The sequence below is a fragment of the Salvelinus namaycush genome, chromosome 30, assembly GCF_016432855.1.
Source record: "Salvelinus namaycush isolate Seneca chromosome 30, SaNama_1.0, whole genome shotgun sequence".
Classification (NCBI taxonomy): Eukaryota; Metazoa; Chordata; class Actinopteri; order Salmoniformes; family Salmonidae; genus Salvelinus; species Salvelinus namaycush.
This window is the reverse complement of record NC_052336.1, coordinates 27195618-27208517: the sequence shown is the minus strand read 5'-3', so window position 1 is coordinate 27208517 and position 12900 is coordinate 27195618. Positions and strand designations below refer to the sequence as shown.

At 42.9% G+C, this 12900-nt stretch overlaps 1 protein-coding gene across 5 annotated transcripts in view; it reads left to right on the top strand.

Moving 5' to 3' along the window:
- Positions 1-12165, top strand: part of LOC120024941 (activating molecule in BECN1-regulated autophagy protein 1-like) — a 98696-nt gene extending 86531 nt beyond the window's left edge. For 4 of the 5 annotated variants that reach the window (XM_038969319.1, XM_038969316.1, XM_038969318.1 and 1 more), the window contains 2 exons: positions 3157-3306; positions 5413-12165. In XM_038969319.1, coding sequence (XP_038825247.1) covers positions 3157-3306; positions 5413-6041 — 779 coding nt within the window. In that variant the 3' untranslated portion in view covers positions 6042-12165. The remainder of the gene's footprint in view (positions 1-3156; positions 3307-5412) is intronic. The other variant, XM_038969317.1, reaches the window with a different exon arrangement.
- The last annotated feature ends 735 nt before the right edge of the window (positions 12166-12900 follow it).

The following is a 12900-nucleotide window of genomic DNA, read 5'->3' as shown; positions in this document are numbered from 1 at the left end:
GAGCATTAGCACACCTCCATTTTACTCATTACAAATGAATGATTGAATCAAACACCTGGCGAGAAATCGAAAACAAGCTCTCATGCCAAGCCTTTGCAATCAAGGGCCTTTCACCTTTCGTCCAATCGTATCCGGCACTTAACATTTATCTCTGTTTCTACTCCCCTATTGTTGTTAATGTACCGATGACTGGTATGATGGTTATATAGCATAGCAAGGGGATAGAGATCCACTGTACTGTATGTAGGCGTGTACTAACTGTACCTCACTTGGAACCAGTTCTGACCGTGTCTGTTCATTCTGCCATGTTCCTCGTCATACAGGTTGAGCTATGAGAGGATTCTCTGACAGGAGTCCAGGAGTTCGACGGTAATTAAGGTTGATTGCTTTGACTCCAACCCGCCGCCCTTCAAAAGTTGACTGCTCAGACGCCGCTACTCTCTAGTGGAAATGTGCCTATTTCTTGAAGTGGAGTGTTTTCCTTCCCATAAAAACAACAGACCCGAGTCCCTCTTATATAAGAAACGCTGGAGGTGAAACGCTGTAAAATAATCTTACATGATACCTACTTCCTTGATATATATAATCCAAGGAGTTTTCAGTGGTAGGTGGAGGTATTTGTATGCAAATTGTGTATTTGACAATTTCCCCCCAAAATTATAGAGGTACGAAACACCACTATCAGGATGCCTAATATTATTCATCACAAGGAAAAGGTTTTTAATGATTAAAACCTGCATTTATTCATCATAATATTACTGGTGTGTGCAAATTGACTGTAGGTCAAAATAGTCCCAACGAATGGACAACTTTGCAATTGCGTTTGCCTGTTGCACTGTTGGGCCTGGTGCAAAGGGAAATTATATTTACGTGTCATTCGGATCTGAATCATCCATCCACATACTGTGGGCTGGCTGGTTTGACTAATCAGCATCTCCACGGCTGTGATGCCTTAAGTGACTCTTTAGCAGCTCTCTCCAGTGCATGCCTGATGGAGTGTTGCTGTTGGATAGAGCAGGCATTGGGAACACGCCTCCGCACATCGCATTGAACAGCACACTCCTCGGGCCCAATTCTTGTTCAGCAGGTTGTTTTCAAACATTGCTCGACGTGTTCACTCGAAATGGATTAGCAGCAGTGTTGTGAGAGGATGATCGCATTTTGTGATAATAGAGTCATTACACACCAACCGTATTTATGCCTTGGCAGTCGAGCCTTTGTGCTTCAAAGAATAGCTGGCTCAAAGAACACTCGGCATGACTCTTGCCCAGGGTCTTACTTTCACTTTTGTGTAAGGCCTAATATGTCATTTTAGTTAAGTAGGTCTGATTTATCGTATTCCCGAATGATCCCCAAGAAAGAAACCAACCAGCACTTCTGTTACACCCACCTGGCAAAGTGACTTTAGCCAAGATTCAGTTTGAGTCGAGTCCTCTCCAGCCAGTCAGAGACCCTGTGTTTTGTGCAGAGGAGAGTAGTAAACACAAGGTGACACTTCCCACCTGCTTTCATTAAGGCAGCGACACACTTCGGAGAGCCCTAATAGCCCACCGCACAGGTAAATCAGCCTGCAATCAATTTGTCAGGACAGTGATGAAGCTAAAGCGCCTGAGTTGCATTATTAGGCCAAATGATCATTTATTCCACGGAGAGAGAGAGAGCGGGAGAGTCAGAGAGACTATAGGAAATGCTCAGCGCTGGACCTCTGATGTGCCAATAGAGGCCGTGTGGGTACGGAGGAAACGTTCCCTCAACACCTTCTGTATTTTTGGAGCCACGCTTTGGAGATGACACAGGGCAGAGCAATAAAGCAAACGCTCTCTTACTCCACCAAAGAGGATTTAAATGGCGCCTCCCGCTGTTCGATGGGGATATGGAGGATAGACTGAGGATATTTGACTAATCAACAGTAGCAATAGAGGACACCCAGGACTATTTACTATCTGGGTCGTCAAGAACCCCCTCCAGTTTAATGACTGGAGACTTTCAGTATATTGAAAAGCGTGTAATTACACGGGTTATACCGTCTATGTGTGGGGTGAGGGAGAAATGATCTTTCAAATCTTCAGTTTACTTTTTTACTGAACTATGGTTTAATGGTTTGAATGAGAATCATCTTAGATCTGAAACGTCACCATACCGTTTTTGTACTTTACATTGTTTGTTTCTTTGTGGTTAACCAACCAAGGCTCATCTGTCATCTACTTATTAAGAGGAGGCGTCGTTAAGGTATATGGGTGGAATCCATCACTGAACACATCCTGTCATCCCTTCTAAAGCGAAAACCTAAATGGATTTGTACCTGTCAAGCTATACTGTGGGAAAACTTCCACTCGAAAAAGGTTCTGCAGTTCAGTTAGCAGGTGGACAGGTGACACACAGAGTGCTACTCACGCAGCCTCTGGCCTTGTGGTGTCGAACAGTCAGATAGAATGCGACCCACTGGCAGGTCTTATATCCAATTCCCTGATGCCATGCGAGTTTCAGTATAATCCCCTAGCCTTGTCAGTCTCTGGTTTGATTGGATCTCGAGGTGAAAATAGTCACGGCAACATTCACCTTTGATGTCACAATCAGATATCCACGATTTTGGAGGTATGAGACAACATGTATAGGAGAAACTGTCCCTAGTCCAGTTTTGCATACGAGAGATGTTTTGGCTTCTAAACAAAAAAAAAAAATTTTTACTATCCTCACCCGCTCTCCTCATCGGCAGACGGCAGCCGCCCAATGCAGGCTTTCATCTCTCCACCTCGCAGTTGAAGCAACAAAATACTGCACTAATCCGATTCCTCTCCCCCTCACTGAGACTACACATTTCTTTAGGAAACATGTTTGAGGGATATGGTTAAACACAGCACAGGTTTCTCAGTCAGAGTAAATCTATATTTCTACAAATATATCATTGTACACAGTACATATCCATCTCCTTGACGTATTTCTTTTTTGGAGCAGATCACCTTGAAGAATTCCCTTCAATGAGCTTGTTTTCAGAGGATTTGAATGAGTTTGAATGTTTACCTGGGTAAACGGTTGTAATCTGACTGGATGTAGTTTTCCTCTTACATGATGAACACAAGATTCTGTTGGCGTCACCAAGGCACGCATGTATTCTAAACCGTATAAAATGAAAGGTAAATGTACATTCTCCCCCAGCGAACAAGGTCTCAACATGCTGCGTTTATTTCCTTCCTCCCCGAGTTGGTGGACACATAAGGGACCTTCATCCAGGCAGCAGCACAGACACGACACCGTCTCTGTCAGCCGAGGCCTCCACAGAGGCCAGCACCACCTTGGCTAACCCAGGTAAACCCATCCAGTCCTCCTCCTCACACCTTATTCTGAGTGTAAATAGAATCGTATCTCAATTTGTGGGGTTATTATATGCCACAAAATAGTGTTAAAAGTCAAGACAATCTTTGCCTGAGAGCAAAACAGCTGCCAAATAGGAGACATAATGTAGCTCCAGGTGAGTCAGAGAAAACACACACGAGGTCATCTCAGTTCTTTGTCTATGATCTCAACACCGTTCTACCAGCACATCATTAGCAAGACCAGTCAGTCAACAGGGGTGGTTGGCTGTGATAAATACGTTTGGTCCTTGTCTGAGGCGATTGTCAGTACTCACTGTCTCCTTATCTCTGGGATTGAGGAAACGGAGGGAGGAGGCCTCCCTCTTCCTCCCTCCCTCATATTCTCCCCTTCATTAAACCCGTTAATGGCCTCTCTCTTGTAGGGGCAACAGAACATCATTACGGCTGGGATTATTACAGCCCAGACGTCGACGCTCACACATTTCTTACGCTCTAGTGAATATGATCTATAGACCACAAATTATCTTAATGTGCGTTGTGAATACAGTAGCCATAAACTGTGGATGTGACTGTTGCCAGCAAACATGGTGCGAAAAATAATATTGTACATAGTAAACAGTAGCTCTTTTGAATGTTCTTCCAATTTACAGTAGTAGCCTCATCCATACGAATAATGGCACTGCCAGGGCCACTGTCCTGCTGGCACACCCAGTGTAATTCTGCAGATAACGGTATAATACCATTGTTCATAAACTTTTATGGTTGCTTGGAGCCCAATTCAAATGAAGAACAAAAACTTACAGCCTGTGTTTACTCTTCCAAATTGACACATTTCGTACTCCCAACAATTTAAGCGCCTGACAAAAACAACAATGCAGATGCCTCCTGTTTTCAGTAGAAGGGACAGCCATAAGTACAATATATATTTTTTTTTAAGTACTATGTTCATATCCTGAATGCCTGAAGTTTTGGATGCTAAAGTTGCCGTGTTTCCACCTTATGGTACTGCACTTGTGTGCTTCTGACTGTGGCTTTGTTTTTGACACAAATTTCATTATGAATTTCTTTGCAGAGTCCCAGGAGAGTCCGTGACTGACAGATAACACCCAGTACTCTGATCTGTCAGTCTGGCTTCTCCATGCATCGCTAGAGGCAGCCTACTCACTCTTTCATTTTCATTCTTCGCATCACATTAAGTGCGATTGCAAAACATTTAGGCTGCCGACGTTCGCTCAGTAATCTTCATATACAGTTTTTTTGCCTGTAGAGGAATATATTTTTTTAATTCATGGGTATAAACAGCCAATCACGTTGTGGCAAAGCCAAGTAACCATGTGTGCTTGACAGATAGGCGTAACACTGAGTTGCATCATGTCTCACTCTATTCATACTCCACTGATGTTACAGTACACAGCTGTCTAGTTTCAAAGATTTATTTGGCTGCACTTCCTCCGAGATGTTGCTTAATATATTTTTTAGGCTCGGTAAATAATCTTTGATTTCCTTTCAATAGGGGATTGGGATAAGTTGAACTCTGCACCAACAGCAGCTGCCCGACTAATATGATTACAGTATGTGGTATTACTGTAGGGGCTAGATGCTAGAGCAGACTGGTAACGCTGTTTTAGGAGTGGATTTAGCCAGGCTAGTTGGACACTAAGACATTAGCCAGCCTTGTAATTACCTATATTCTTCCCCTGTCAGGTAACGTGGCCATCATTAGGGCTAACGCTACGGCTAGCGCGGATATCACCGCGCCGTGCCAAATCACAGAGAAGAGGCCCACCTCGATCACGTCATGCCTGCCACTTCCACCTTCCCTCAAGTAGTTTATACTGTCTGGTTACATTTATAGAGGCAGTTTCTCAACCGCCAAGCAGAGGACATGCATCTGTGTAAAAAGTGGAAATTGTTTGTTTTTCATGTGTGTGTTGTAGTTAGGTGCAAACAACATGTTGAGCGAGTAGAACATTGTGAATCAACATGTTTTTGCTTTAGTAATGAAGTGAATCCAACATTGAGGAAATGAATCTAACTGTTTCTACTGTATGTGTTACCAAGCTCTCCCTGTCTTTTCCTCCTCCTCCTCCTCCCCCAGGGGAATCTCAAGACCAGGGCAGTGGGGAGGACGCTGTTTCTCGGCTCCGCGGGCTGATCGCTGAGGGTGGTTTGACGGCCGTGGTCCAGAGGGAGCAGAACACCACCACGGGCAGCTTCGGTAACAGCATCATCGTTAGCCACTGCATCCACCGCGGCTCCCAGACTGGGACAGAGGCTCCGGGTGGAGGCAGAGGCACCCAGGGCAGGGGTCAGGGTGGTGGTGATGGTTGGACGTCCCTCTCTCCGCCCCACCGTGGCACTCTGTCGTTCACAGAGCCCACCTCCCGTATTCTGACCCACCAGAGCATGGTGCAGCTGGGTGAGAGCTCAGCCTTCCTGTTAGAGCCCTCTGGGGCCCATAGCAGGACAGTAGCACCTCTCCCCTCCCAGTACATCACAGTCTCTTCTCATCTCAGCCCTCAGGGGCCCATTGGGGTGGAGGAGGGGGCCGATGGGACCCCTATGGACACAGACGATGCGTTTGAGGGTGTGGGACTTGTCGATGATCTAGATCTACACGTGCCCTCTGCTTCCTCCTCCTCTTCTTCAACCCTGTCGCCTGTTGTCTCCCCTCTCGACAACAACAGCTACAGTGCCAGTTACCATGGAGACCCCTACAGTCGATAGATGGTCATGTGCTTTCCATATCCATCTGATCTCTACCTAGAAGACTCTCCTTCCTCTAGCCTTATTACATTGACTACTGTTTTTCTGGAGGCTTCCAATCCCAACAATGAAATGAGGCACTTAAAACTTCATCCTACTCCTACATTGCATGTGGTGTTTTCTATCCAGTAGTAGGCTGGATGAGACCTATCTTCAACCTAGGATTAGGCTTGGTCTCTTCCTTGGATGTGGTGTTCTTTTGCGTGCCCTGACTTCAGTTTGAGACTTGTGTCATTGCCCAATTGAGTGCAAGAATCCAAAGTTACAGTTTGACCATTCCATCGGAGGGAGGTGGACCTGAATGACTCTTTTACAATCAGGGTTCAGATCGGTGGTTTTCAAATGCCATCTAGGATCAAATTGCAACTTTCTTCAAAACGTGTTAAGACTCTTGATCACTATTAGCAAGAAGCTGATATGCTGAGTAGAAGCACATTTTATTAACCAATCACATTGGTACAATTTGATTGTGAACCTGGATGATTCTGTATCTGTTTTTTTTTTATGTCTATGAATTATATTTTATTGTGTGAGAGAGAGAGAAGATGTTCTATGTCACCCTTTGTAGTTACAAAACGTTTCATTCTTCCGTTATAGTCGTCATGGTTGATTAGTGGTTCGCAAAGATGTAGTTGACCCAAGATAACTTTAAATCTCTTGTACTACATCGGAGAGCAGCATTACATTACAGAGTAGAATTTAGGGTTGCCAATATTTAGGGGAGACCAATTCCAAAATATGCTACTCCAAATATGGGCGATATTCAATATTATCGCTGTGCGCTGTTAATGACAAAATAATTCCAGACTCCTTTCTTTGCTATTTATGATATCATAACCTCCTTCTCATTTAGACCTCTTTTCAGCATATTGATACTGCCTAACTGATAAAACTGCACGGTTTTGATTTGTAAAGTTCAAATAAGAGTATCGTCTAGTGCGTCGCAACAGCTCGACCATGTAGTTGATGACAAATATTGCCGATCCTCGAGTTTGTCATTCGTTAAGCCATACCTAGTAGCGTTACAAGACGTTGCTACCAGAGAGTTGCCAGATAATGCCGTTACTCTTTCCTCCCCAGTGTAATGCCTGTATCTGGTGTACAGTGTGCGGTCGGATGTGTGTGTGATAAAGATGAATCCGTCCGTACCCAGAAAAGAAAACAAACAGCATGACTTATGTATTTCAAAGGTTGATTTAATAATAACAGGGTACAGTACACATGTACTACTGGCATGTAGATCATGAGCCCTAGATCCACAGCCTCGTAACTTCCAAACTTGCTTTGAAACACCTAAATGCTGTGCCAAGTCTTTGAAGTGAGGCATTTTGACAATAGTGCATCTCGTCTACGATTTCAAACTGTCACCCCATGTCTTGTGATGGTCGTCTTTTATACAGTAGGATTCCTTCTCTAGGTCCACTGTGGTATGTTGAGCCCAGTCATCTAAGGCTAAGTGGAATTTGAAAAGGAGATCCATCCAGAAGGCTCTCTTTAAAATGGCCAGTTTGCCTCCCACGAGCCGCCCGGTGCCTTGAGGGTTGTGTTGTTGTGACAGAGGCAGTTGGAGACGCACAGGGGTGATGATGCTGATAGCATTCCGAGTCACCACAGGGGCAAAGCTCTCTAGGTTGAATGGACTTTGTGTGCTTCAAACAGTTTTGTCAGTTCTTAGTCCTTTTTAAAACTGGTTTGGCAATTAGCAGTAATCTGCGACATATAATACATTCAATTTATTGTTTTTCCTATCAAGGTGGTCGGTTTTGACAGTGAAAGAAACTGTGTTGAATTAATGAATTTGGAAGTGCTTACTGCAGCTCCATGGTGAATGGGTTACTTTTTTGATATTTGGATGTGAAAAGTTACGCATTATGAGCAGGTTTTTGTTTCTCAGCCACTGTTGGTCCAGCCAACTTGCACTGCTTATATCTGTCTCTCTCTCTCAAAAGTATATTGTGATTGTATCTGTTGAGTTTATTTATGTTTTAGAAAGATAATGGTTATATAAGAAGATATGCCAACTTAAGTAATAACGTAAGGTTGATCATAATCTTTTTTCATATACATTTACCAGAGTTGCATTAGTCATGTGACCCTGCAGCAGCACTGTCTATCTCTGTTGTTCAGATCACTTCTAGGAGAGCAATGCACCATTTGTCGGTTCATATGCTGATCTGACTACAAACAACTTCAGGAAGATTGTCAAAAAGATAAATATATTTTGTTCATTGTTTATCCGATTGTGAAATTATCTTCCCAGTGTTTTCCTATACTGTATGACTGACCACTCACTTGTATTGTGCCGATCTTCATTTTAATTTGTCCTCAATTAAGGGGTTCCATTATGGCTTGTAATGACTCCTGTACGGTTATGGGAAATACTAAATTACCTCTCATAGCGTCAGACTCTGAGTGAAATTAGATTTGGACAAATATATGCTTGTTATTCAAGCATTAATTTGTTTCATGTTAGCGTATGATCCATGAGGGACAATACCATTTTGATTTTATACAAATATCATCTGTTTACAACTTCTAACCATCGACCCTTGGAAAGAGCAGGAAGACCGGAGTCTCATTTACAGTTCTTGGTTTGGATATCAGAGTGATCTGGGTAGGAGTAGAAAGGGGTGTAATGGGAAAGTGTTTGCGACAGACAAACCAAGAGACCCATCAGGCATCAGAATGGTTCAGGCTAACCCAGATCTGTCAGACTCTGCTCCTGAAAAGACCCCCCTCCCCTTTTGGAAACTGGAGCAGACAGCTGACACAGTTTTCTTTTGTTCCCCCCCTTTTTATTTCTTTTTGAGCACACTCATCTCGTTTTTCATGTTTTTGAACGTGTGGAATTGACCGTTTTCTTTCACCTGATCTCTATTGTATTTGAAGAGGATATGATTGACTGCATTCCAGTGTCCTGTTGATCAGGAGGGTTAATGGAAAGGATGTGTTCTAATCAGAAGGCAGGAGCTTACATTGGCTTCATGGTGACTGTTGGGTGAGATGGAGAGAGAAATGGAAATGGGGCAGGAGAACTGAACAACTGATCCCTGTGGGCTCCAGTCCTGCTGGGCTTGAAGTGGGAGAAAAACTGAGCGAAACAGCAGCGTTGGATTTGGTCACCTTGATGCTCATACAGCATTGCGTTCGATGACCTCGTCTGTTTCAGCTTTCACCTATCTGTGCTCTTTATTACTCGGTTCACCAACATACAATAATCAGCGTGTGTATCAATTCAAAATGCAATCAAGACTATAGTTAAATAGTGAAACTACAGTATATGCAGTAGAAATCTCCACAGCCCAGGATATTTTGCAACTACCCGTGTTTTTATTTTCTGTGCAATGAAGGGCAATATGTACTCACATTACATACTCAACGTATTTAGTTATAACGCTTTACACTGTTCACAGATCATCACAAAATCAGTGTAGTCAAGATGTTACACTGTCATATTTTCCTACAGGTGATATTCACATGTTTGTGCAGCAGAATAAAAATGTCTGTGACCTTCTGGATATGATTGAAATTTGGATCAAATCTGTTTAGGATTTTTTTAGTCTGAAATGTGTTTATAAATTGAGGATAATGAGCTTCCTATACAAATACTTTCAGGGAAATTCTGAAGGTCATGAGTGTATTTGTTCTGTTGTCACTGACTCACCATAGTGTCTTTTTCTCACATTTATCCATATGTGATCTCCTGAGTGTACATGAACTCAACAAGGAAGTGTCTTCAGTGTGCATGTTTTTTGTAGGAGATTGTGATTGGAAGGGTTTTCTATCTACTTTAAAGGATCAAATACAGTATATCACAGTAGTCAATGTGCAACTAAGTGCTGTTAAAACACCAAAGATCCTATAAAATATATGTTGATCATAAACAAATAGAAATGTAAAGCTAAGAAACAATACATTTTCTTTTTTTATTCTCGAGGGTGAAAGACGATATCATACATTTTCCTTCCATCTAGTAAGAAGTGGTCCCCTTACATGGTGAGCTGTTATGACCCGTTTGAAACTTTGTCATCGTCTCCCTCCTTGCTATTTTACAGTATGAGAATTTCAAGAGAATGTATCGTATAATGAATGCATTAATTGATACCATAACGGCAATATATCCTGCCAGCTGTTTATAATCCCTGAACAGTTTGTGTTCAGTCAATTTGAACAAGGCAATGTCATTGGGGGTGGTCGTGTTCACAGTACAGAATACTGTGCACAGGATCTTCAAGACTGACCTCCTGCTCTTGAGAGCTTGGACCTAGTGCTAACGTTAGATGGAACTAATTCTTTCTGCAGATATTTTGCTTCCTCCATTTATTTGTATCATCTTTGTGGAGCTTTGTGGGTTTATTCATGGCAAATGTTTCTGGTAAACAACCCACATCCCCTCCTACAGAAAGACTCACTTTTGGCCAGCAAGGCATTGAGCAAAAATAACGAGAGCAATCAAAATGAAAAAATATTAGGATTGTTTCCCGCTTGGTCGTTTTCATGTCTTCCAGAATCATTTGCTCCTTGAGAATTTGTTTTTTATTTTTATTATCATGAAACTGCATCCTTGTTTGTTTTTTACTTCACCCAAAAGGATAACTATTTCTATTCTGCTGAATTATTCATACTTTCTTGATAACTACTCAGGGGAAGATAGAAAATCAACCGAATCGTTGGATTACTCACAGTCGCTGCTCTGCTGTATCAGATCTGACCAAAAGGTCCCACAATGATCTGACACATGGACACCCTGGGGGGTTGAAGAGGTCGAGCTTTATCTAGTGTTGGCCCACCTGAGGGTGTATGCGTTTACACTAGAGATGAAGATTCAGACCGGTGCAAAGAGGTAGCGGGAAAACAAACAAACAAAGCCGTGCCTCTATATCAACTGGTAGGATTACACAACGGTGTAAATGGATGGAAACTAGACCTGGGAAATTGATGAAAGCATTGCACTTAACTTTATAAATTACCATGGAGAGTGCTGTTGGAAATGACTGAGGATAGGACCTGGCCTAGCCAGTCTGATTCCCCATACAATCCCTCCCTTTGCCACTGAATGTTGCTGAGGTGCAGGAGGCAGAGAACTTACATAACTACAGTATGCTCCTCTGTGAATGGATACTCCCTCTTAAGCACCTACACAGACTAGCCTCTGATCCAGCGCAATCATCAGGATATTGAGTCAGATAGGTAGCGGAACTAATTGGATGCTGAAGCTCAAGTTACATCAGTCTTGTTGCATTAGCCATCTTCCAGACCCAAAACTTTCTCCCGGGAGACCAACTCTGAGTTGCGGTCCATCTGCAATGGCTGCTCAATGTTCTTGACGAGGAGAGGCTTCAGTGAGGGAGTCGATGTGTTTAACTGTATGCCAGGTGCTCTGGGGAAATACTGCCACAAAGTAAGAAGTTTTTAGAAGAGAGAAAGGCCTCCCACTTATTTCCTCGCTCTTTGTTTGCCCCCTTTCTCTGTTGCTCTCCCTCTTCAAGTTGTTCTTCTCCCTCCCTTGCCCTCTTCCTTCCCACCCCCCCACTGTTCCACAGATGCTCTCTTTCCTCCCTCTTATCACCCCACCCATGGTCTCTCCACTCCCATTACAATTTCTGCATGCCCCTCTGCCCCTCTGCCCCCCTGCCATGTCTCCTGTGAATAAGAGGCTGGCACTTCAAAGCAATGCTTTTAATTAATCCAATTTGGTGAGGCAGTTCTAGGAGGGCACCTACCGTTCAGGAGAGAGGGTAGCAGGGTGGATGATGGGTGTCCTCAGAGGTGGTATGGAAAAAAGAAGCCATTACCCATACTCCACCACTCCATAAGTGGGGCCTGGGGACGTTCGGGTGAACTCTTCACTTGGTGTGTCTACAAAGACACCAGGTACTTGCACTACTTTAGTTATCGATGTGTGTCTTATCTTTAATGAGTACAAGCGTATAATCATGCATCACCACAGGCTCAAGTAACGCATGCAACCTGCAAATGGGCAAATAACGAATTAGGCCAACATCCAAATTTCAATGGAAGACTATGGAGACAAAGTGCTTGACTGTCTTTTAGCCACAGATCTCCTCATAATGAATTAACTGTTGCAAAAAAATATCGGCCCCATCCCTTTGTCTCCATAGTCTTCCTATGAAATTTGGATGTTGGCTCCTAAATGCTCCCCTTTTGGTTAAATTGGGGCACATTTTTTAATCATTAGGACTTTTAAATGGGTGTGGAGTTTGTCCTAGGAACAAACAAACACGCACACCAGCTGGCTTTGCTGCAGCTACGTTGTTCCTGGTAGAATAATTAATGCTGTTAAAGCTACCCCACTAAATGTCTACCCTTACTACTACAGGGGAGGTTGAGCACCAGAACTAGTCAGGGATTGTTCCTGATTCATTGTCATTGTCCTCACACAACTAGGAGCAGAACAATATGATCGAGCAAAGCCATCTCATAATGATCCCCTGAATCATTATTATCTTTCCAATGCATGAACTATCACAGAACACTGAGGTTTTGGTGAGATTGATTGTTAATGGTCTGTTGAGAGTAAGGGCCGTTATCTTTCTCTCTCTCTCATATGCATTCAAGCTTATCTTCATTTTTTTAATCTGCTTTGTTAAATTAGTGTAAATCTTCCCTCTAGCTTCAAGTAGTGTGATTTTGATGTAATAGGTGTGCTTTATTGTTGTATGAATTACGGTACATAATAAAAGGACACAAAGCACAAATAATAATAATGTATTACATTTACTACATACAATTTTGTGCTGAAGAAATATAGGTTGTTGTGCAACAACTGGGGTAGTAGAGTATACTATGTACCAGTGGA